The 26,516-nt window shown below is 33.8% G+C and overlaps 1 protein-coding gene across 1 annotated transcript in view; it reads left to right on the top strand.

The window, feature by feature from the left end:
* Positions 1-26,516, top strand: part of KIAA1109 (KIAA1109 ortholog) — a 211,584-nt gene that overhangs the window by 128,130 nt on the left and 56,938 nt on the right. Inside the window, exons 45-54 of the mRNA XM_039241608.1 lie at positions 1,153-1,328; positions 2,996-3,171; positions 7,265-7,971; positions 8,395-8,640; positions 9,560-9,653; positions 11,544-11,594; positions 15,316-15,522; positions 17,850-18,088; positions 22,479-22,723; positions 25,293-25,398. Coding sequence (XP_039097539.1) covers positions 1,153-1,328; positions 2,996-3,171; positions 7,265-7,971; positions 8,395-8,640; positions 9,560-9,653; positions 11,544-11,594; positions 15,316-15,522; positions 17,850-18,088; positions 22,479-22,723; positions 25,293-25,398 — 2,247 coding nt within the window. The remainder of the gene's footprint in view (positions 1-1,152; positions 1,329-2,995; positions 3,172-7,264; positions 7,972-8,394; positions 8,641-9,559; positions 9,654-11,543; positions 11,595-15,315; positions 15,523-17,849; positions 18,089-22,478; positions 22,724-25,292; positions 25,399-26,516) is intronic.

Below are 26,516 nucleotides of genomic sequence, written 5' to 3'. Positions count from 1 at the left end.
AGAACAAACTGAGGACTGATGGGTGTGGAGGGGGGTGAGGGGGGAGATGGTCATGGAGGAGGGCACTTGTGGGGATGAACACTGAGTGTTATATGGAAACCAACTTGACAATAAACTATTTAAAAAAAAAAGTATGTAAATAGCAAGAAGACAGGCAGGGAATTCACAAAGAAATATTGGTGGCTATCTCCAGAAACAGAAGTGGTGCCACCCTTCGTTTTCTACTTTTTTCCTTTTTTGAGGTGTTATCCCAAACTTCTTAGATGCATATATTATTTTCTTGTAGAAAAGTTTTTTTAAAGACTATGTAAAGTAGCCTTTGATCATAGTTACTGAAGATGGCTGAAATTAATCCATGCAATAGCAGCTTGCATTGCTAACAAATTCTGGTCAGATAGAAAATGGGAAATTATGAAATGTGGTTGATACATGACTACTTAGTCTTTTTTTTCTTTTTCTTTTTTGTTGGTGTGTGGAGCACTTTTGAATCTGGAACTGATTCTAATTATGATTGTACTCTAGTTCTTAGCATTGGCTCTTGGTTAAAGAGGATAGAAGGATGGGGCTTCCACCAGCTCTTAGCACTTTTGTAATACTAGTCTCACTACTGTACCATTTAAATTTTAAGAAAATCGGAGGAGAACATTTTCTGTCTATCATGCATGGGTCCTTTGCATGGGGAGTTAAAGGATAAAGGGAATACAGAGGAAAACAAATAATGCCATTATTTTTGTTCTGCCTTGGGAAAGCATAGTTGGGAAGAAATTTATATGTGGGACTCTGTGATATCAGTTGCTTTTGCCCTGCTGCTCTCTGTAACTCTGCTCCTCAGTGCAAAGCTGAGGGCATATCAAATGCTTTTCAGAAATCTTCCAGTCGTAAAATTCTATATTTTGGACTGACTGGTTCTAATACAGACTTCATGTCTGAGGAAGACTGATATTTTCTGAAATTTTAGTTTAATTTCATTTTCATTAATAAATCATGCCTCTAAAATAACTTAAAAGTGCTGTTTCCTTTTTTTCTTCATTCAATTAAAATGGTCTGGTAATACTACTATAATACAGGCTTCATAAGTTTACGTTGCTGTTCCCTTTAAGTTGTTTTTGTTGCCTCATAATTTGTTTTATTTTTGAACATTTACTCTGTTAGGTGTTGCACCCAATCTTCCTACAATACCCTCAGCCTCAGATTTCAACACTGTCTTATCTAGTGACCAGAATACTTTGGACGGAACACATTCTCAGCATAGCACTAGTCAGGATGATGTGGCTGGTGTAGAAGAAGCCAACCAAGGGTTTCCTGCTGTGCAACTTGCTGATGCACAGGTGAGCCAGTCTGTTTTTCCATAATTATAGTAATCCCTCATTAGGTGGTATTTAGCAGCTGGAACCCTCAAGTCATGTGCACCTTGAAGATTCTAGGGAAAATCTTTTTTCTGGGCTTGTCTGCTTAAAGCCTTCATGCAAAAAAAGGAGGAACCTTTTAAAAGTATGTGGGTTGATTACAAATACAAATTTAGCATCTCTAGATATTCCTTAAGCAGAAGAGTGGTATGTAGTTATTTGTCTAATATAGTGACATTTTTGTTATTTGGAGATACAGATTGGCTAAAAATCATGACTAGAAAGCTAAATTTAACCATGTCATATAGAAGGCTGTGTTAAGTGCTCTGTTAAGACTTTATTGAGGGAGCAGTTGGGAGGCACTGAAGACTTTTATTTTGTTTTATTAAATTTTTAATGTTAACTTTTGAGAGAGAGAGAGAGAGAAGGGGGAGAAAAAGTGGGGGAGAGGCAGAGAGAGGGGGAGTCACAGAATCTGAAGCTGGCTCCAGCCTCTGAGCTGTCAGCACAGAGCCCATTGTGGGGCTTGAATTCAAGAACTGTGGGATCACGACCTGAGCCAAAGTCAGACACTTAACTGACTGAGCCACCCAGGCGCCCCATGGATAACACCTATGTTTTAGGTGTGGGAGGAAAAGGAACCATGCAACAGAGAATAAATAGAGTGATTATAGTGATCAGCTACTAAACACATTAGTTGCTTCTGTTTGGGTTAGCTCTTCATGACTACAACATCAGTTAACAAGTAATTTAACCAGAGTGATGTATTTCCATAAGCACGTGTAGTACTTAAAAGATAAAGGTAGTTTTTTGTTGGGAAATAAATGTTAAATGGCTGTTAAAACCAAGTGAAGTGATACCATTTAAAAATAGGTCATATGTTCATAATATAACATATGAAACATTTTTATTATTAACATAGGCTGTTGATATATAACACATTTTTATGGAAACATCGTATACATGCCTTTTTTAAAAATACTACTACATGGCAATGAGAAAGAATGAAATCTGGCCATTTGTAGCAATATGGATGGAACTTGAGGGTGTTATGCTGAGCAAAATAAGTCAGGCAGAGAAAGACAGATACTATATGTTTGCACATATTAACTTAACAGAGGACCATGGGGGAGAAGAAGGGGAAAAATAGTTGAAGGGAGGGAGGCAAACCATGAGAGACTCTTGAATGTTGAGAACAAACTGAGTGCTGATGGGGGTAGGAGTGAGGGGAAGGGGGGTGATGGGCATGGGGGAGGACACTTGTGGGGATGAACACTGGGTGTTAAATGGAAACCAACTTGACAATAAACTATGAAAGAAAAATAAAATAAAAAACAAAAAAATAGGAAGTGGAATGATTTAAATTAGTTCACAATTTTATTTTCCTTGTACTTTCAGACACTCAGGCAGGATGGAGGAATCTTCTTCCTTGTGATTAACTTGAAGATGAGTGGCATATAATAGGTGCTCAAAAATAGTGTTAAGTTTTAAGTAAAATTAGAGCTTAATATTTATTATACAAGCCCTCACCCCCTTTTTTTGCTTCATACTGCAGTAATAATATATGGATTCAGACAGGATAAGAAAAAAGCCACCGTAAATGATGAATTATAAGTTAAGCTAATTAATGAATGTGTTATCTCTTCTAGGTTGTTTTTAAACCTCTTCTGAGTCATACAGGGATTCAGTCACAGGATGCAATGCCACTCTGCTACCGAATGTACTTTGGAGAACACCTTTCATTTTCAGGGACTTTGGACTGCCTTAGAGCAGATATTGTGGATTCAGACACAGCCAAAGAGAGAAAAGGCAAAAGAGCAAGAAGGTGTCTTGTGTTATTGTTCTTTTTGTGTAAAATGTTGTATGCAGGTTATAATAATTGTTTTTTAACATTGTTTTCTTCTATGCTAATGAGAAAGTACTTTTAATATCTTAATCAGAGGTAATTTCTCTTTATCAAAAGCAGCTTCATTTTAATAACCTGTTGATTTTATAGGTGATGAGTCCTATTTTTAGACAGTTTTGTACCGTGTTAGCACATGTATGTGGGTTAGGCAAAGCATATTTGTTGTGTATATAGTCAGAATGTGTTTACACAGTCGTTGATTTTTATGATCTTATACATTTTCATTTTATATATTTTACTTAGAATTATTTTTAACTTCCTTTGCGTAGACTTGTAGTATTTTCTATTAGAAACAGAGTAGAAGTTATATTTAGAGTATAACCATCAGAAACAAATACATAGGAATGCTGAATATAGCATGGTGAAAGTTAAGAACCATTTTTACTGCCATTCTTTATTATCAGGGATAGTTCTTGAATTTCTTTACTGCTTGAATAGGAAATATAATGCCCACTAGTAAGATTTGACTAATCTTTTGTGAATGTGGAATTTTACTTTGAATGAGTCTCACTAATGGATATAGGAATCGTAGAATATGGACATAGGTGGTGGCATTTATGACAAGAAGTCTTGCAGCATTCTTGGTTTGGTCCAGTTTCTGTGCAGTTTTTCAGGGTGGTAAATTACAAGTAAAATGCACTCAGAAAAAAAGTAAAATGCACATATATCCAACATATAACTAAATGAAATATGTTTTCCATATGAATTATTCTATTAAAATTTTAAATAATTTAACAAAATTAGTTTAAACATTTTTATGGAAATTATTTATAGAAAAATACAGCTTTCTTAAATTCTGCTTCAGATCTAGATATTTAAAGATTTTCTAATGATGTAGGAACGTGGAAATTGCATTTTCTTTGTTCTATAGGACAGTCCTTGCTTTTCATAGTAGAGTGGTATCATAACAATGACTGTGCAAACTGAAGCACCACAAAGTGACCTTAATGATTATTAAGATTAGTGGGGAAAATTACCTTTGTTTTGTGACCTGGGAAAGTGTTTGTTAAAACATTAAAAATTCTCTTACTGCTGATTACAAATGTATAGGAAATGAAAAATACAGTAATAGTATTTAGTACATTATAATTTAAGACATTAGAAATGTTGAGAATTAAAATGTTTTACTTTTTTAGAAAAATCTCATCAAAGGGTAGTTTGAATACCCCTTGCCATCTTGTTATGTAACTTGCAGTACAGAAAGAGCATCTTTTCTGTATCTTGGCAAAATGCCATACTCCATTTGATGAGTATTGATGAGTTCCCAACATCTTTTCCTTTGCACTTTTAATGTCATGAAATACTGTCATGAGTTCCTTTTACTGTGAGGTTATTTGCCCAGCATCACTTCCTCTGAGATATCATCATCCTTTTTATTACAGTTGCTTTCTTTCTTATGCCAGTAAGTTTGCCTGAGTTCTTCTGTTTTCATATCTATAGTTTCTAGAGCAGTAGAAGTGTCAACATTTGCAGTTATCTGTTTCTTCTGTAATCTTTTTACTTTTAAATGAATTTCACTACCAGCATTATCTTTTTTTTGTTCTGTTTTTGCATTTTTATCTTTGCTGTCCAATTCCCTTTTTTAATATCCATTTTTGTAAAATGTCATGTGGGTTTATCATGAGGAGGCAACATAACGACATGCTTTACTGTCTTTGCATGAAGTGAATAACGAATGTGCATTGACCAGGCATTGACATACATACTGTGGTTGGTTAATGAGCATGATATACATCTGTTACTTATGTAGTGATTTGTGGACTGAAGAGCTAGCAGCAAGTTTGTACTTTGTCATTAAAAAACAATTTGTACTTTCACAGTAAATTTTAAAGATTTAAGCCATGTTAGGGGACTGGTGTTATGTAACTAAACCATGGTAACTGAAATTCATTCACATTAGAATCATCACATCCAGACACCAAAGCATTGATACCAACTTACACTCTCTTATTACAGTTAAAAGCTCTGTATTAAACTTGTATTTCTGTTTGCCATTGCTGACTTGCGCACACACACACAGTGTATGTATCATCATAAATATAATTAGGTTATACATAATATTTAGATTATATGTTTATGAATAATTCTAGTTACAGCCTACTTATTGGCCTACTAAATGCCATATAATACTGCCACAGACTAGATCTTCATATGTTCATCCTTTTTCTTATGTTCACAGAGAGGTTCTTTGAGTGACTTTGAACTTAAATGTGTTTGGTCTAGCTGAACTTAATAATTCTTTTCATTTTTCTACTATCACATAGCTCTGAATACTCTAAATTCTTATTACTGACCCATTGTTAGCTATATTTCTCAGATCTCCTATAATTCTAGCTTAAATACTATTTATTTGGAGAATTTTGTCACTGTACACTTTTTTTGACTATTAATTTTTAGTTTGGGGTTTTGTTAATAGGCACATTGTTTCATCTGCTAGTTATTGTACATTACTGAATTACAGTTTCTTGTATAAACATATATATCCTATCTTGTAAAGCCAGGGCAGTTATTAATCATTTGGCATAGGCTCTGGCATGTAAAAGTTCTCATAAATATTAGTTTCCTTATATCTTTGCTGTCTTCAGACAAGATAGTCAAACATATTAGGGACTTAATAAATATTTTTAAGATTTAATTTTAACTTTGGCTTTACAGTGCCCATACCAGCTCTTCACCTCTCTGGCTACTTTTATCTTAAGTGATTGCTTCATTATATACTAATATTTTTCCTCCCCTTTACTTGACTTACTAAGACTTTTCTTAGCTCCCTTCTATGTTTTCAATTCTTCTTTTTGTGTTATAGGTTATTTTAATGTCTTTTGAGTCTTCTGTCCATTCTAATTCTCAAAATCCAGTCTTTCTCTGACTGCATGCTTAGCATTGTTGTAGGCTTGCTATGAGCTTTTGCATTTTCATGGACTGTATCCCCCCAAGTGGGGTTTTTCTTACAATATTTATTAAGGAATTATTCTCTAAAAATTCTTTAAGTAAAATTGAGAACATCAAAGCAACTTTAGTTTCTTTTTTCTGTTAGAAACATTTGACCTATATGGCCATACATTCATAATGTACGTGGAAGAAGAGAGGAAAAAATACTTTTTTTCACAGTTTTGGTGACTGAGGCTTATTGTCATTGGTAGCTGGCTTACAGACATTTGAAATATTTTTGGCTTTTAAATATTAAAATTGACTATAACATTCTTACATGAAAATTTTTAGATAAGAGAATTTGCCAAAATAATTTTCATACAAGTTTTTGTATGCATTTTTCATTTTTTTGTTTTCAAAGTTGCCTTCTTTCAACGTGGCAAAGTAAGCCATCAAGATTTCATTTCAAATAACAGGGGCGCCTGGGTGGCTCAGTTGGTTAAGTGTCTGGCTTCAGCTCAGGTCATGACCTCACGGTTCATGGGTTTGAGCCCCATGTCGGGCTCTGTGCTGACAGCTAGCTCAGAGCCTGGAGCCTGTTTCGGATTCTGTGTCTCCCTCTCTCTCTGACCCTCCCCTGCTCACGCTGTCTTTCTATCTCTCTCAGAAATAAATAAAAAAATTTAAAAATAAAGATTTCATTTCAAATAAGAAATCAGTTTATATAAATGAGATGAGATTAAATATGTAAACAATATATTTAACCGAGATGGGGAGAATAAGGCTAAAGGAGGTACCCTATTTGACCTGTAATTGACTTTAAATTCCATTACCATTGGGGTGTACCATCACACTGGCAAGAAAAAATGTTTTATTACTTCACTGAAATAATTAACATAAATTTGATTTTAACTATAGTCATCTGTGGAATAAGGTCAAGAGAGAAGACTCAAGACCCATTTTCCAACTTAAAAACTTGGCCTAGTGAAAAATAACTTGAGCTCTTGCTTAAAATTATCTAAATGGCTTATAACATGTTTTACCATAGAGATTTTTTGCTAGTAAACTAATAAAGATTGTGCAGCTCTGGAAAAAAGGAAATAAAACCTTGTCATTTTTTTCTTTTTTTTTTCTCCATTTTTAGGCAAGGTTATGTGAATCTTCCTCCACTTGAGTTCAAACCGGCATTAATGTTGGAAACTTTTAGCATCAGTGCTGTTGTAATGGAAAAGTCGGTGTGCACCCCTCAGAACTCAACCAGTGCTCTCTCTTTTCATGATCTCAACAAGCGTTATTATAATACCTTTCACTGCAACTTTACTATTTCTTGCCAGTCAATAAGCCAGCACGTAGATATGGCTTTGGTTCGTCTTATTCATCAATTTAGTACCATGATAGATGATATCAAAGCGACTCAGACTGATATTAAACTTAGCAGATATACAGCTGGATCCGCTTCCCCAACACCCACCTTCAAAACGAGAAAACATAGGGATTTTCGCTCATCTGACTTCAGCCGCAGTTCTAGAGGAAGTCTGAATGGTGGCAATAGAGTAAACAATGCAAAGAACAAACGGACCAACAATGAAAATAACAAAAAGGAATCTCGAAACAAAAATTCATTAGGAAGATCTGAAAGAAGAACTTCAAAAGTGTCTAGGAAAGGTTCAAAAGATGTGGTGGATCATATGACTATTCATATGGATGACTCCGATTCAATCACAGTATCAGAACAAAGTGAACCTTCGGCTGAGTGCTGGCAGAATATGTACAAATTACTTAACTTCTATTCACTTATCTCTGATCCAACAGGAATATTGGAAAAATCTTCAGAAACATTTGGACCAGCAGGTAATGAATATTTTACTATTAAAAACATTTCTTTTTAGAATAGCAATAATACTAAAACAGATAAGTGTTTATCATGCTTTCTTAACGTTATAAGTAGATCACTGAAATGCCAAAAAAACTGGCAATCACCCATGGAGAGAAAATAGTAATGGCAGTCAGATAATTTTCTTTCCCATTTCCTGTCCTTTCTACCCTGACACAATATTATAGGTCTTAAAGATTCAGTTATACCTACTTTCAAATATCTGACTCTATTATTTACTTTCAATATGATTATCGAAAATGTTGAAAACTTTAAAAAATCAGTTTGGTGAGGAAGAGGGCTGGTTTGGCATGTGAAGAAAGGTAAGGCGATGTTTGGAGTATTCTTCTATGTCACAGTTTTCATAGCTAAATCCTTATGTGTTTTGTTTACTTCCAAAGGGGTTCGGAGCCCTACAGAGCCAACATGTAAAGTTGTGTTTGAGAATGAACAAGACAATAACAGTTTGACTAAGACACAGAGGAAACGTAGCTTGGTAACTTCTGAACCTCAGCATGTTACTCTAATCGTGTTTGGGATTGGCATGGTGAACCGCACACACCTGGAGGCAGACATTGGTGGGCTAACAATGGAGTCAGAACTGAAGAGGATTCATGGAAGCTTTACCCTTAAGGAAAAAATGAAAGGTATGGCGATGTTCTAACACTGTAGTGCTTCTGTTCTGAAAATAGCCGATGCCATATCTCCAAAATTTCTACTTGGCAGTTGTTTTTTTTTTTTTTTTTTTTCCCCAGAAAATGAACTTTCCCATTTATATGGATGAAGAGTGCCAGTTTATATAGTTTCTGTTCCTATTCTTTTTTAATTTTCCAAGTTTTCTGCACTAAGTATTACTTTTGAGATTTAAAATGCTTTAGGCTAGGGGTCCCTGCCTGGCTCAGTCCATAGAGCATCCAGCTCTTAATTCCAAGGTTCTCAGTTCAAGCCCCACATTGGGCTTGCAACCTGCTTAAAAAATAAATCTATAAATAAATAAGTAAATAAATAAAATGTCATTAGGCTCTTTAATACATGAACGGCGTATTAAACTGTGTATTTGCCATTTCCAATTTTGACATAAGATATTTTGTATATATGTGCATATATATATATATACACATGTCTATATGTATGTGTGTGTGTGTGTACACATATATATATGAATAAATGATATATATGAATACCTAGATATAAGAAACTTTGAGGTACCTGAGTGGCTTAATCAGTTAAGCTTTGGACTCTTGAATTTGGCTCAGGTCATTATCTCACAGTCATGAGATTGAGCCCTGTGTCATGCTCCACACTGGGGGGGGTGGAAGCTGCTTAAGATCCCCTCTCTCCCTCTGCCCCTCCCCTGCTCACGCTCTCTTGCTCTCAAAGAAAAAAAATAAAAACTTTTTCTAAAATGTTTTTAAAGTAGTTCTGAAGTAATTTAAATTTTATTATAAATAAAACTTTTAAACTATCTTTTGTCATTGAGCATATTATGAATAAAATATAATTTTAATACAAAGTATAATTATTTTATTTCCATAATTCATACAATTTTTTTTTCTTACATTTAAGATGTTTTACATCAAAAGATGACAGAGACATGTGCCACTGCTCATATTGGTGGGGTTAATATTGTGCTGCTTGAAGGGATTACACCAAATATACAGTAAGTGTGTCAATTTTTTACTATTTTCTTATATTTGTTTATTTAGTTTTATAGGAAGCTTAAAATTCATTGGATGAATCCCATACCTGCCGAGTTTTGAGATTTATATATATTATGTTCCCAGATACTATAATTTTGTCATTAAGGATATCACCACATGAAATATTTTCAAAAAATTACTTGTTTCCCACTTTACAATTGGTTTGCTACCCCCCACCCCCACCCCTCCCAAAAAACTGACTCCTGGTACATTGTAAGAATGTATTACAAGAAGAAATGATTACAATGCAAATTTCAGTTAGACATACAAAATGCAAAAACTCACATAATTCAAATATTTAAAATTTTAGTCAAAGATTATAAACTGTCTCTTGATTTTATGTTAATTATCGCTCTAATTCTTGCTGGGTTTCAAAACTGTGTCTTGCCATTTTTTCACTTAAAGAATTTAATACTAGAAAGCCTATGAGACTCTTCTAATAATATAGGTAAACTTTTTATAGTGAGTGTACATACCATATCACTTTTCTATTGATTCCTTGTTCTTAACCTTTTCTTTATAAGTCTTACTTTTGGATCTGTTTTGAATTGTTCTGATAATGATTACCTTTACATACAATATATTCAGATCATTAACCTATTATCAATATATTTAACTGTTGACTTAGTTCATACACTTGGGAGTATATACCTTAATTCTTAACTTCCTCTCAGTGGAGCAGCTTTATGTTGTAACTACAAAATATGCTCTGATGATTTAGGTCAGATTTTGAGAATTTGTCCTTTCTAAATATTATAACTACTTAATGTTTTACTATCTTATAGTGAATCTGCCATTCTAAATACTGACTAGAGGGTTTTGTTCAGCTTTATAAAAATTAAATATTAATCATATATTGACAAGTTATAGTTCTATTCATATTTTAAACATGGGTAATGTGATAACTGTCTTGGAGAACATTTCCTTGAAATGGATGTACAGGGTTTGCTGGGGGTAGTTTGAGCCTGTAAATCTAGAACCAAAGAGTATATTTCTACATTTTAGCTGCCTAAGTGGTCCACATTGCATTTCCTAAGCAGTCTAGAAAGACCAGGAAATTCCAGTAGTTAACACAGACCAGATCTTTTCTCATCATTCAATGTGGGAGAAGGGGTCTTATGATATAGTAATCGCAATCTTAACAAGTACCTACTGTAAACCAGCAGCCTCACATAGATTATTTAATCCTAGTCACAGTCTTGTGAACAATAAATTGAGATTCAGAAAGATAAAAGCATTTGCTTCAAATGCGTAAAATCCTACAGTAAGTAAGAAGAGTTGTCTGAACCTGTGTGCTGAACCTGTACCTTCAGTTCCCAAGATTCCTTTGTTGGCTCTAAATTTAAAGTACTGTGGTTATTTTAACCACTGTAGCAAATAAAACGAATCTCTTTAGTTGTCTCAGGCATTTTATTTACGATAGCCTCCTGAACCTTTTATCTCTATTATGTCTCAAGGGCTTCAGATAACCTCTAGACTTGCAAAACACAGCATTTATCAAACAGATTTTTTAAACAAGTATTATATAGCTATATTTCTTACCTTCAGGGAAAAAAAGACAGACAAACATGCCTCCACTTTTTTTTTTTTCTTTGAAAAACAAGTTACTGTTCACTGCCAGACTCTAGTAGTGTTAAGATTTTCTCGATTTATTCTTTGGCTTTTCATTTCTGATTTCAATTAAAGGGAAATGAAACTAAAAATGAGTTGAAAAGTTTCTGTGAGGGAAAATTTTAAAAATGGGAAATAAGAGAAGTCCAGATCATTGGTCATACTGTAACTAATTTCTGTATGAATGTTTATTTGCTTCCTTTTTGTTTTCCTGCTTTCTCTTGAATCTTCATCTGTAGACTGGAGGATTTTCCTACATCTCCTACAAGCACAGCCAAACAAGAGTTTCTGTATGTCATATTATTTTCTCCCCCTCCCCTCCCCCCCGCATGGGCTTTGTGATTAACATAGTATTGAATAGTTTAAAAGAATACTTGGATTATCTGCATGGCTGTGAATGTATGTAGTTAGTTTTTATTTTGTAGCTTTAATGTAGATCCTTTTATAGATTAAAGCTTACTGACATTCAAGGAACAAAAAGAGGTAAGGGCTACCTTTTGGTAATTCACACATTGTTTTGTTGAAAGGTTTTAAAACTTTAGATATGTGTTGCTTGTGCTTTTTTAAGATGCCTCATTGTTAAAATTTGTATTATCATAAATCCTTAAGGTTTGATGTGATAATAGAAACTAAAAAATTTCACTTGCAAAAGAGTTTTCACTAATTGCAAAAATAATTATTAAAACACTAATATGTGAAAATATCTACACATCTAAACTTTATAATTTTGCTTTTAAGGTGAGAATTTACTACTCTATTGACAGACTTTATGTATGGCTTTCAGTGTATGTACTTTTCTACTTTGAGTGGCCTCATTTGACTGATGTATATCTGATATTTTGTGGTAGGGAGTTACAGTGGGTGCTTTTAAAAAAAATTTTTTTTAATCTTTATTTTTGAGAGAGATAGAGACAGTGCAAGCAGGGGAGGGACAGAGGAAAAGGAGACAGAATCCAAAGCAGGCTTCAGGCTCTAAGCTGTCAGTATAGAGCCCAACACTGGGCTCGAACTCAAGAAAGTAAGTTCATGACCTGAGCCGAGGTCAGATACTCAACCAACTGAGCGACCCAGGCACCCTCGGGTGCTTTACTTTAAGTAATCGTTACATGAGTCTTACATAGGGGTGGAGGTAGAGTAGAGATAATGAAGCCCCAAAGTAAATCCTCAAATTATTCACTCAGCCTGTTGGATAGACAAGGATGGGGCCTGCATTTAAGACCCTATAGCCTGGACTCAGGAAATAATAGAAGATGGGGAAAAAGTCCTTGCTTCTGCCTCATTAGGTATTGTGGTCATTGTAGCTGTCACAGTGGATCTGTCAGAACCTTGTGAAGGTAGACTGCCTTTGTCAGTGAATTTCTTTTTTAATGAATTGTTTAACAAGATTTCTTGGTCACTTGCCATGAATTTTTTTTATGTATATGAGGCATGCCTTGCATGCTACAAGTTTTTATAGTCTTCTCTTTAGTGAGATCTTGACCACTTCTTTCTTGTTTACAAGTCTTATGTGTATTATATATTATACGACCTAGATTAAATGACAGCCCTCTTCAGGAATTAAAATAATAGATGGACAGGACATTCCAGCAGCTTGTAAACTATTCTTCATTCTGATCTCCTTATGTCTTTAACGTGCAGTTTGACAGGAGTTAATCAGACATCCTCTACTGTTTCTGGCTCAGTTTGAACATGTTGTTCAGCTTAGAAGAATACCACTAACATTGTTATGGTGGGCATCTTTTACATAGACTACAGTGTGAATGGGCCCCTCTAGAGTTGAACAACACAGAGCACCTGAAGTCCTTAACATCAGAATTTTCAGTGGAAATATCCTAGTAGATCTACTCTAGGAGAGCAGTTCCATTAGGTATAAGTGAAATCCCAGTGTTCTAAATGTACTTATAAGCATATATGTGCTTATATAACCAAAAGTAAGATAGGTATAGAATTTTACTATCATGATAACAAGACAGACTTCTTTGAATGTTTGGTTTCATTCAGTAGAGTGTTTACAAGTAGAAAGTCATTTGCATTTTAGTACCATCTGAGTCTTTTGGCTTGTGTTGAATTAAATTTAAAATAAAATCTCACTTTCACTTTAAACAATAGCCAAATCATGGAAAGAGCCTAAATGTCCATCAATTGATGAATGGATCAAGAAGATGTGGTTTATCTATACAATGGAATACTACATGGCAATGAGAAAAATGAAATCTCCCCATTTGTAGCAATGTGGATGGAACTCGAGGGTGTTATGCTGAGCGAAATAAATCAGGCAGAGAAAGAGAGATACCATATGTTTTATAGGTGTATCAGGAGAAACTTAACAGACGACCATGGGGAAGGAGAAGGGAAAAAATAGTGGGGGAGAGGGAGGGAGGCAAACCATGAGAGACTCTTGAATGCTGAGAACAAACTGAGGGCTGATGGGGGTGGGGGAGAGAGGTGAGGGGAGTAATGAGCATGGGGGAGGGCACTTGTGGGGATGAGCACTGGGTGTTATATGGAAACCAACTTGACAATAAACTATGAAAGAAAAATAAATAAAAAATAAAATGAAATCTCATTGATAATGAAAGTAGCTTTATTTATTATAATATTTAAGATACCAAATTCAGTAAGTAGTCAGTATCCCAGAATCTACTTTCATGCTGGATAGACCAATTTATAGATTTTTTTTTTCTCTAGTCAGTGTGAGTATCTGAGAAATAATTGCCTTTGTGGAAGAAAGTAATATTGTTCTCCAGTAATCATTTTTGAATTTTATATAATACTTGGATTTCATTGTCTATAAATAACACCTCTGATAGAGTCAGTGTTGTACTTCTCTAGGTTTATTGTAATAGAAGTTAATGTGATTAACTGATTTTTTAGATCCTTTAGGATTCTCAGTAGATCCTCTACAGCCTAAGTAGAGATAAATGTGTGTGAACCAAACTGTAGTCAATATGAAATTTGTTTTATGTATTGTTTTGCTAAATTAAAAATTATTAAATTTAATAATTTCATCACTTAATGTATTATTTATAATTATAATTAAATTATTTAATATTAAAAATAATTTAATAATTATTAAACTATTATCAAGAATTCTTTGCCCACATGAATGATGATACTTATATTATAAATATATATAAAGCTATCTTTTTACTAACTAGGCCTTTAATGGTATAGTTCATGAACTTTCAATTGTATACATCAAACTGCTTTGTAATGGCTTCTACATACATGACTTAACACATGTTATCTGTGGAGTTCCACAGCTCTAATGTTGGGACACATTCCTCTGCTGTACTTCTTTCTGCTCATTCATTTCACAAAATTCAGTGAGTGCCTACTATGTTCAAGGCACTGTTGTAGGCACTGGAAGAGAGAACCATAAATCAATAAAGATAATATCTCTGCTTTATGTCTGTATCACTAGAGCTTACTAATTTTTAACTAAATAGTCGTTACTTATTATGAGTTGGAATTCTGTCATTTCTTTGCCACTTGTTGAAAATTTGGAAAAATGGAAAATGCAAGTTAAGTTTCCTCCTTCCTATTGATTTTTTTCAACATATTAGATGATTGATGAATTCCTTTGATTAAATTCGAAGAAGTAAAGTATTTTATTATATATTCAGTATCTGTGCTTCCTTAGTGGTTGTACATATCCCTAAAATAAATTGGAGGCAAAGAGAGGAGTTCTGAATGGAGGAAAAATAAAAATGGAATTTTGTGTATTGTAAACATGCAGTATGTCAGTGTTCATTCTTTTACCTCTGAACACATATATTTTCTTCTGTAAACTCTATTAAAGATATAGAATGACATTCAGTGCAATGTAAAATAAATGTATTTCAGTGTTATTAGAAAACATTTCCTCAATATACTATTTAAATGCATGAAAAATCTTAAGTCATTTAGTTCATTGAATGATTTAAAAGTATTGTATTGCTTTTAAAATACTTTTTCAACATTTCTCTTTATTGGGCTATATTTAATGGTCTGTTTTTTCTTCATTAATAGAACTGTGGTGAAGTGTAGTATTGCCAAGTCACAAGCCCTCTACAGTGCCCAGAGAGGTTTGAAGACTAACAATGCTGCTGTGTTCAAAGTAGGAGCTATCAGCATCAACATTCCCCAGCACCCTGCCACCTTACATAGCATGATGGTTCGAAGTTCCCACCAACTGTCTAAGCAGATATCAGATCTCATCAGACAGCCTTCTACAGCGTAAGTAATTTCTTCAAGTTCTGTGGCTCTGTGTAATATGTTAAGTTGGTCTTTGGTATGTTAATAATAGTTTAGAGGGACACAGAGCATTTCATCTAAGTATTGACCATTATGAACTGTGATACAGGTGGAAAGTAGCTAAATGTGTGTAGGAGAATCATTGGGTATAAAGCACTTTGTCACAGATGTAATTGTCATTGTTATCTCTTGCATCACTAAAGCTTATGAGATCCTAGAGATTGTGGATAACATAAGAGTTACTACAAAAAACATATTGACAAAATCTAGGACTCTATTAATCCTTATTAACTTTAGACTCCTTGAAATTTATGACTGCATGGGTTTAAAAACTGCAGTGGCCATTTATGTCCCATGGAAATTGTTGTACATAGTTCAAGGCAGGATGTGATCATGCCACCTAAGTATTTTAAAGGACAGAAACTGGACTTTTGTACATTGACTTCTGTTACCTGTATCTGTAGCCCTCATTCATGGATCTGCATTGCTAAGCTTTATTCCTAGTCCTCAAAGCAATATAACTAATGAATAATTAATAACAAGATGGTAAACAAAAGGTAAAAAAATTGTCTTATGATTCTTTTTTCCTAACCTATAACTTAGAAGAACAGTGTGTCTTTTTACAGTATCCTAAAGCAGTGATATTTCTATTTATCGTATCTAGATCTTTAATTCTGATGTGATATTCATGTCTGGTTGAATAACAATACTTAAATATGTTTCTCCTGTCAGTGAAATATGGAATCCAAAATATGTACATAAGCCTTAGTTTAAAAGTATACTAGGGAACTTGTCCTTATTATAATGTATTGGCAGTAGAGCACAGTAGTTAAAAAAAAGAGTCTCTTGGGGTGCCCGGGTGGCTCAGTCAGTTAAGTGTTCGACTTTGGCTCAGGTCATGATCTCACGGTTCGTGGGTTTGAGTCCCGCATCAGGCTCTGTGCTGACAGCTAGCTCAGAGCTTGAAGCTTGTTTCAGATTCTGTGTCTCCCTCTCTCTCTGACCCTCCCCTGCTCATGCTGTCTCTCTCTCAGAAGTACATAAAACATTAAAAACAAAAATTGAAAAGAGTCTCTTGTCATAATGAGTTTAAAGCCTGGTTTCACCACTTTCTAGCTATACTTCCTCTTTGGAAAGCAGATGACAGTACCTACACAAAGGTTTTTGTGAGATAAATGAATAAATGATATAAAACACACAAAGCATTAAGAATACTACCTGGCACATAGTAAGCACTCAAATAGTTATTTGGTTGTTGTTAGTGTTGTTGTTATTAATAGTGATAGTAGTGGCAATAGTAGTAATATTACAGTCAACACTAAGTCATAGAATTTGGAATCTGACAAACATGAGTTTTTTTTTTTTTTTTTAATGTTTTTTATTTATTTCTAGGAGAGAGAGAGACAGCGTGAGCAGGGGAGGGTCAGAGAGAGAGGGAGTCACAGACTGAAACAGGCTCCAGGCTCCGAGCTGGCAGTCAGCACAGAGCCCGACGCGGGGCTCGAACCCACGAACCGCGAGATCATGACCTAAGTGAAAGTCGGACGCTTAACCGACTAAGCCACCCAGGCGCCCCATATGAGTTTTAACTCTAGCTTCACATTAATGATATGAATGGTCTTGACAGTATAATATTCAAGTTTGTGTTGTTATTCTTGTTTACTTTTCTTTTTTTTTTTTATTAAAATGTTTTTTTTATTTATTTCTAGGAGAGAGAGACAGCATGAGCAGGGGAGGGTCAGAGACAGAGGGAGTCACAGACTGAAACAGGCTCCAGGCTCCGAGCTGGCAGTCAGCACAGAGCCTGACGCGGGGCTCGAACCCACAAACCGCGAGATCATGACCTAAGCGAAAGTCGGAAAGTTGGACGCTTAACCAACTAAGCACCCAGGCGCCCCTCTTGTTTACTTTTCTAGATCATCATTTTCCAGTGGCTTTTTTAGGAAGTCTTAATGTGACCTGGTAGTAGAAAGAAAATATCTGTTTACAGTGATCTTTTGCTATTTTACATTGAGAATTGCAATAGTTTTATGCAATAAAATGGTAGCTTTTCTAATTGTGTCTTTTTTATTTTTATTTATTTATTTTTAAAGCTTATTCATTTTTGAGAGAGAGCACAAGCAGGGGAGGGACAGAGAGAGAGGGAGAGAGAGAATCCCAAGTACTGATAGTGTGGAGCCATCACAATTCAGGGCTCGAACTCGTGAACTGTGAGGTCATGACCTGAGCCAAGAATTGGAAACTTAACCAACTGAGCCACCCAGGCTTTGCTAATTGTGTCTCTTTAAAATTATTTTTTTGCTTTATAGCCCACAGCCTGTGAAAGAAGATATTGCAACGCCTCTACCTTCTGAAAAAACCCCAACAAGTGTTAATCAAACTCCTGTTGAAACAAATGAATTTCCTCAGCTACCGGAAGGTTTAGAAAAGAAGCCTATTGTTCTTAAGTTCAGTGCCATGTTAGATGGTATAGCCATTGGAGCAGCACTTTTACCATCTCTAAAAGCAGAATATAAAATGGGAAGAATGAGAAGTCATGGAATGACAGGTAACATTGAATTTTGAATTCGGTCTCTTAAAATTTATGATTGGTTTGAGAAATTAGTAATATTTTGATGAAAAGGTACACTTGGTTGTATAGATATTATATTGAAAATATAAATAACTTTAATCAGACACTTTTACATTTTGTTAATGATATTCTTCAGTCAAGTGAAAAATACCAGTTACACCTTCCCTGAATGACCAGGGACCCTGCTTTTATTTGAAGTCTTCAAAGTTATTCAGTTATTAAGGTCATTTCTAATTTAGAGGTTGAATAAATTACTACAGCTAATAGTTACTTTATAGCCGGAATAACTTGGTGTATTTTCACATTGGGTGCATTTAGCTCAAATCAGAAGTTATTTGGCTTCTTCAAAATAACTACTTCTATAAGGTTTTGTGATCCTTACTTATACAGTCTTCGAAAATTCTTTGCTGTTGTATTTTTATTCTGAAGCTTATCATATATACAAAAGTATGTAAATTAAATTATATACACACAGTTTCAAGATTAAAAAAAAAATGACCTTACCAACCCATTACACAAACTAAGAATGAAAACATTACCAGTACTGTGAAGGCTCTGTCAGTGAATATTCTTCAGATATCCACCAGATATTCTTCATGACTGCTCATGGCATAACTACTCACATGAATTTTGTGTTACCCATTCCTTTGCTTTTCTTTATAATTTTACCACATACGTATATACTCATAAATGGCTTATGTTTTGAACTTTATTTGTATGGACTCCCAATAATGTGTTTTTTAAAGGGAAATTTTTTTTTTGCTGTACATTTTATTTGAGATTCATCTGTTAATTCATGTGTCTACAGTTCATCCATTTTTCATAGAAATATAATAGTCCATTAAGTGATTATATTACAGTTTATCCACTCTGCTGTTGTTGGAACTTTGGCTCCTTTTACTTCTTTGCTATTACAATTGTTCTCATGCACATCTCTTGGTACACATGTGCATGAGTTGGTTTCTCAAGGGCATTTACTTTAGGAGTCGTACAGCTAGACTCTAGGGTAAATGCATCTTGAGTTTTATTAGGAAGTACAAAACTGTTTTTCGAAGTACTTGTGTTCACCAGTATTTACTGTCCTACTTATACTAGATGAGAGTTCCCATTATTCCATATACTTGTCAACACTTAATATTATCTGACTTTTAAATATTTGCTTTGTCTGGTACAGGTGGAACAGTATCTCACAGTGGTCTTAATTTCTATTTCTGTAATTAATGAAGCTGAACTTTTTTTGTTAAGATATCCTTATATGTTTTCTTATATGAAGTGCCTGTTAATAGTTCTTCTGGGGTATTTTTTTTCCATTTTACCATTGAACCATTTGTATTTCTTTTTTGGTTCACAGAAGATTCTTTATATGTTTTGTATGTAAAGTGTTGATGTTCTAAATTTAACGTATATTGTTACCTCATTAGAAGCTTGTTTCATTTTGTTGTCTTTTGATCAGTAGATATTCTTAATTCTCAAGTAGTTGAATTTACCAGTTTTCTTACATGATGTGTATTTTTATATCTTAAATCCTTCTCTTCCCAGTATCATGATGATATTTTCTTATATTTTCTATTAAATGTTTTTAAATTTTGCCTTTTAAGTTCTTCATCTATATAGAATTTAATTTTTTAATTTGGTGTAGATTATTCTAATCAATTATTTCAGCATCATTTATTGACTTTTCTCTTTTTTTCGGTGCTATACACAGTCCATTTTTGTCATCTATTATGTGTTGATCTATGTGGGGTCTGTTTCAGAGTTCTTTATTATGCTTCATTGGCCCATTTGCACCCTTACTGGTGAGCTATTTGCACCACCTATTTCCAGTATCATACTGCTATCTGACATTTCCTTTTTTAGGAGTTATCTCGGTTATTTTTGGTTACTTGTTCCTTCATATACATTTTAGAATCACTTTGTCAAATTTTCTGAAAATGCCTATTTGGATCTTTATAGGAATGTTTACATTTACTTGGAGAGAATGGACATTATTGTTTGATGCCAAGAATTGATGCAATATTTAACCCTTCGGTTCTTGAATATGTATTTCTTTGTCTCTTTAGGTCTTCTTTAGTGCTTTTCTACAGAGTTTAAAATTTTTCTACTTAAGGTTTTTGTGCCTCTGTTAAAAGATATATTTATTTGTGTAGATACCTATGTACCTTATGTTGTTGTTTAGTTATTACAAATGGGCTATTTTGTAAAATGGCATTTTTTAAGCTGTTGTTGGTATGTACAAATGTGCTTGATCTTTTTGTGTCAACTTTATACTCAATCATATCAAATTATTTTTTTATTGTTAATAAGATTCTTTGGAGTTTCCTAAGTAGATACTTGTACCATGTGCAAATTAGGCTTTTCTTTCTTCCTTTCTAGTCTTTAAGAATTTTTATTTCTTTTTCTTATTGTGCTTCTGCTATAATGTTCAGAAAAGGGGGTATTATGGACATCCTTGTCTCACTCTCATTTTTTAAGGGAATTAATTTCATGAATGAATATGATGTTTACTGTAAGGTTTTGCAAGGTTCCCTTTATCAGGTTAAGAAAATTCACTTCTATTCCTAGTGTGCTAAAAGTTTCTATGAAGAAAAGTTAGTGAATATTATCAGATGCTTTTTACTACAGCTATTGAAATTAAAATGTTTTTTTCCTTTATTCCATTAACGTAAGTTATATTAGTAATTTTTAAATTCATATATACACATATATAAATATATACACATATGTATTTTTATATATTTAAATGTATGTTTTTATTCCAACTCCAAACATTTTAATTTTTTTCATTGAGAGGGATTTTTATGAATATCTAGTTCTTTTTGTTACTAGAAAAGAGAAACACTAAAGTGATTTCCAGATTTTGCAGAGTCAGAAGATCAGGCCTTCAGATATTGGCCTGAAATAGGGTAGACTCATCTTGGCCATTTATTCAGGGCATCCAAGAAATAGAAGAGTCGACAGACGCAGTAAGTCAGAAGCCAAATAGGCAGTTTGGAACTAGAAGATACAGATATTTAGGAACAAAGTAAATGTACTGTCAAATATTCAGACAGATAGGAACACATAATTCTTCTTGAAATGAAGGAAAGGGACAGAAGTAGTAAAAGAATGACTGTCCTAGTGTTAAGAGATGACCTGAGGCCTAGGATTACAATCTTGATGATTTTATTTGGTAATGCTGGTGGTGGTAATAGAAGTGGTAGTTACTGTGGTAAATAACCCTCACCCTTTTGCAACCTGCAGGTGATGGTCACTGAGGCTGCCTGGTTGGAGTTAGTAAGAGAAGATCAGAGCAGTCTTGACGTGTCTGGCTATCCATAGTTGCACCAGTTGATGAAAGAGCATTTTTCTGTTTATTGTTAACTCATATTATTGTATAGTGAGTGAATATAGTGGATGTAACATATAGGAGGTGACCTCCTACTAGTATTTTGAAAAAAGAGATTTATTTCTGGCACAATTGAGAACTCTAGGAATATTTATTACATTTTAATATGTATGTAGGCGCAATAGGCTATTTAATGATGTTTGAGTGGAGAGAATTGGTAATGTATAGAACAGTATAAGATTTTGTTGTTGGAAAGGCACACACGTGTATACATTAGTATATAATACTATACTAGTACAGTATATGCAATGAGTAATAATAGATCTTGATTTTAACAAGCCTTCTTCTATTCTTTCATGCCTTCAGAAATAGCTGGAGAAATATGGCTTGAATAACAGTATAGGTTGTATATTTATAATTGAACAACTGCATGCCAAATTGTTGATTTAAGTGATTTAAGTGTTAAGAACCAACAGTAGTTTTAGTCAACTAAAACTTATCCATATCCTTATTTGGTATATGGTACCATTAATAATTATTGTTAATGTAAAAAATACATGGGTTTATATAATTTTATATCTGATGAATTTATAATTTTATACCTGAGTACAGTGTAGTGATTTGACAGTTTTCCTTATTTTCTTCCATACTGAATCAGGATCTGGAGGCAAGTTGTTAAGTGCTAACTTCTCTGTTAATAAAGCAATATGAATGTGAATGTGGATTGGAATTTTTTGATACTTAACTATTATTTCTCATTGTAACTCTTCTATGATAAGGGTAGTTTCTTTCTGTTCTACCTTCTATGAAATAAAGAACATCTGTAGGTGTCTCACTAACACCTAACACAGTGGTTGGCACCTAGTAGCCTTAATAAATAATACTTGCTGGCTTAATACTGACTGACTCTTTATAGTACCCGCACATATATTTAAAGATTTATTTTACTTGGGATATGTATGCATTTTTTTAGAAACCATGTTTTAAACAAAAGAGTGAATGAACACCTGAACAAACAATAACTTTGCTTATTTCTCACAGGTGCACAGACCAGGTTTACATTTGAGCTGCCAAATCACAGATTACGTTTTACTTCAAAAGTTTCTGCCACAGACATGTCAACAATTCCTCCTTCTGCCAGTCTCAACCTTCCTCCTGTGACTATGTCAGGAAAATATATAATGGAAGAGCATGATAGTTATTCAGATCAGGTGTGGAGTATAGATGAACTACCTTCTAAACAGGGGTACTATTTACAGGGAAATTATCTACGTTGTGTGGCAGAAGTAAGTTTACTTTTTAATTTTAATTTTCTTATGCTGTATCATTTAGGAGTCTTTAAGATTTAGGCATACCAAAATATATGTAGTGATCCAAACTTTTAAGACAAATCATTAAATCATTTATTCTTATGGAATTCTGTGCCGAATCTGGTGTGTTTGTATGTACATGTGTGTATATATCTGCCTCTTTCTCTATAGTTTCATTTAAACATGATTTCTTTTTTGTATTAGTCATCTTTGAATTTATATATCTAATATTAGGTTTCACATCCGTCTCTTTAATACTTTTATGGTTCATTTTATTATAAAAAAGCTAATAATATTTATATGCATTGACTCGTACAATACTTAAATCAATCCTAAGCAGTAGATATATTTCTTATTTTGTATGTAAAGAAACTGAGCCTTTAGGAGGTTATACAATTCATCAGGTATACATAATTATTAACAATCTAAAGGTCATACAGACAGATGAAATAATTACAAATTCACAGACTAATTTCTTTACTAGGGGAAATTAAAAGCCAGCATACCTGGTTCCATCATTTTTTAAAAAAATTTTAATGTTTTTATTTATTTCTGGGAGAGAGAGAGAGAGAGACAGCGTGAGCAGGGGAAGGTCAGAGAGAGAGGGAGACACAGAATCTGAAGCAGGCTCCAGGCTCTGAGCTGGCAGTCAGCACAGAGCCCGACATGGGGTTCGAGCCCACCAACCGTGAAATCATGACCTGAGCCAAAGTCGGATGCTTAACCAACTGAACCACCCAGGCGCCCCTATGTTTTCACTTTATATTGGCACAACTGTCACAAGTTTAAAAAACATTTGGATATATATTTTTAGTTTGATTTGTGGTAAGCAGGTCATCTGTTATTATACTAATTTGATACAGTAGAAAATTGAAGCTGAAGAGAAATAACTTCCCTCACTATCAAGTGAGAGATATAGGATTCATACACAGTGCTGTCTCTCAGCTTCCTTTGTCAGTTTGTTAGAAACAATTGTAGCTTTATCACAAAGCAGTTTCTAATTATTTGTTTCCTAAGTTTTATTCTCTAGAATGTGAAGCATTTATGAGAATGCTCTGTGTGCTCTTTGCTAGAAGTATTACAGCTATGGTAGATATTTAAGTCTGGTTTGCCTTTGTTAGACTCTGCTTACCCTACCACTTCTCAAATAGTTGGGATTTCTTTGTGTGAAAAATGTACAAAGAAAACAGTGTACAAGATTCTAGAAGTCAGATATTTATTTAAAAGGTAGATTATAGGGGTGCCTGGTTGGCTCATTTGGTTAAGTGTCTGACTGTTGATTTCAGCTCAGGTCATGATCCCAGGGGAATCGAGCCCTGTATTGGGCTCTGCACTAAGCATGGAGCCTGCTTAATATATTCTCTCTCTCTCTCTCTCTCTCTCTCTCTCTCTCTCTTTTCCGCCCCCACCTCCCTGATCTCCCCCACTCGCTCTCCCTAAAATAAATAATGAGTAAGCATATTTCATTTGTGCTTTCTATTCTGAAAAATATGTGCTCCAAATTCTAGGTTAGCAATACTATTATTAAATGCTTCATTTGACAGAAAGTAAATCTAATGCAATATGTTGCATAATTCCTTACTAATATTAAAAAGGTATAAAGTTTGTAATTGAGGCAGAACACAATCCCAGATTTGCTAAGAATACAGTTAATTATAAACACTTGAAAGAATCTAAAATTGCATTCCTCAGAGAGTTGCCCGGTTTATAATGGCCTGAAATAAATACATGTGAAAATCACTTAGCCCATTTTGCACTACTCTATAAAAAATAAAAAATGTCCAGGGCAACTTAGATTTTATGTGCCTTCTCATTTAATTAAAGACTACTGAATCTATTTTGCTCTCTTCAATTTTGATCAAAATATGATTGCTGTCAAAGTGGCAAATTTGAAGCATTTCCTTTATTCATAAGGGTGTTTCAGTCTATCTTTACTATTATACTCAACTTCAGTTAGGACCTGCTTCCTATTTAATCTGTTTATTAATTCTCCCAAGAAATTTTATGCCTTATACTAATCACAGAGCATATATCAAAGCTGACTGAATATATCTGATTAGCTAAATCATACAAATATAAGAGCCATATTTTTTTTGTTTTTATTCAAAGCTATATCCTTAACATCTAATGAGGTACACAAAGTAGATGGTCAAGAAATATTTGAGTAAATAAATTTACTTTCATATGTAATGATACTTGTTTGTGGTTCTAACACTACAACAGTAGTCATTGAAAATAGATACTACTCTGGACAGAATTTCAATTTTGATATTAGTAGGTTACATAAAGTATAAATTTCATTCACTTTCAAAAGATACCTTATTGGCTATTATTATTTAAAAAATAAATTTGAGGAATGGCCCATAACAATGTCACACCAGTAAAGTGTTGGGCAATGTGAATATTTTTTAACCTTTTTTAAACTAGTATGTAGATAATTCATTGTTTTTCTTCAGAGTTTGGGATGACTTATGTGAGCAAAAGATGTATTTAAAACAAATATAGTCAGTAGTGTTAATCTAATATTCTGATTTTGTTTGGGCAGGTTGGCTCATTTGAACATAATCTTACAACTGATCTTCTCAACCACTTGGTATTTGTACAGAAAGTGTTCATGAAGGAAGTTAATGAAGTAATACAGAAAGTTTCTGGTAAGATAATCTGCTACCTTCTGTGGTATGAGTATTCATCCTATCATTTAGATATTTTTGTTGAGTAACTCCCTAAAAACCCTGCATTCTTTTTTTTGGCTTTTCCACCTACAGATTGTTTTGCTTATTACTTTTGTCTTGTATAATGTATACATTTATGATTTATAAACTTCACAAAACTCCTTTATGCTTCCTCTCCCCATCCCCACAAAAAGAGCGAGTAGTATATGTCTGTTAACCAAACTAATCTGATACATTTGGGAAACAAGATTTAGATCAATATTAAGATTTTGACTTTAATCTATACTATATGGTGATCCTGCATGCTACATGGTAAACCATCTATACCAACCCTTATGAAATTTTTGTTATGCCTCAAGAGTAGATTACAAATGAGCTTCTTAATCACAGTTTTACATTTTAACAGGAAATGTATGTTTTATTTTAAAAATGTTTAACCTTTAATTCACAAGATAAAGTATTAAGAAGTATTAAGATGGACAATACATTGACTCTGTGTAAGAATTCTTGGAGCTAAATATTTCCAGTATGGGTATAAGCATGTTAAAATAATAGTGGAACCACGTCTATAAATTATCATCAAGAGGAGCTTCCTCCTTATTGATGAATAAGTTCATTCGTTCATTTAACATATTTATTGAATTAGTATCTGGGTGTTCAATTATCATTTTAATGAGTTCTATGCATGATAATAACAGGGTACTGTGTGTCAGAGAAGAAACTAGTCTAAAGAATCAGAAAAGGCTTCACAGAGGAAATCAAATCCAAACCCTTATAAATGAAGTCTAGTTTGGCAAGAAAGGAGTGGTAGAGAAGGTGCAGGCAAAGCTTATAGACAAATATTTGATAAGGCTTCAAAAGGGGACAAAATTCATTTCATTAGGGAAATAAATTATGTAGCACTTGTGTGAGCAACAGATTTTCCTGCTTCTCATGGGCTGGTTCTGATTTTATCTGAGGTTGGGAAGCTACTAAATGATTATATTGAAAAAGCCCAGTAGAGCTATAGAATTTAATAGGTTAAGTCATAAAAAAATTAGATCTTTGGTAGCCTTGGAGTTTTGCTGAAAATGGTTGAATACAAAGCATTCAGGAAG

Source organism: Hyaena hyaena, unplaced genomic scaffold (genome assembly GCF_003009895.1).
Source record: "Hyaena hyaena isolate Hyena2069 unplaced genomic scaffold, ASM300989v1 scaffold_198, whole genome shotgun sequence".
NCBI lineage: Eukaryota > Metazoa > Chordata > Mammalia > Carnivora > Hyaenidae > Hyaena > Hyaena hyaena.
Note: the sequence above shows the minus strand (reverse complement) of the source record. Positions and strands in the feature narration are given on the sequence as shown.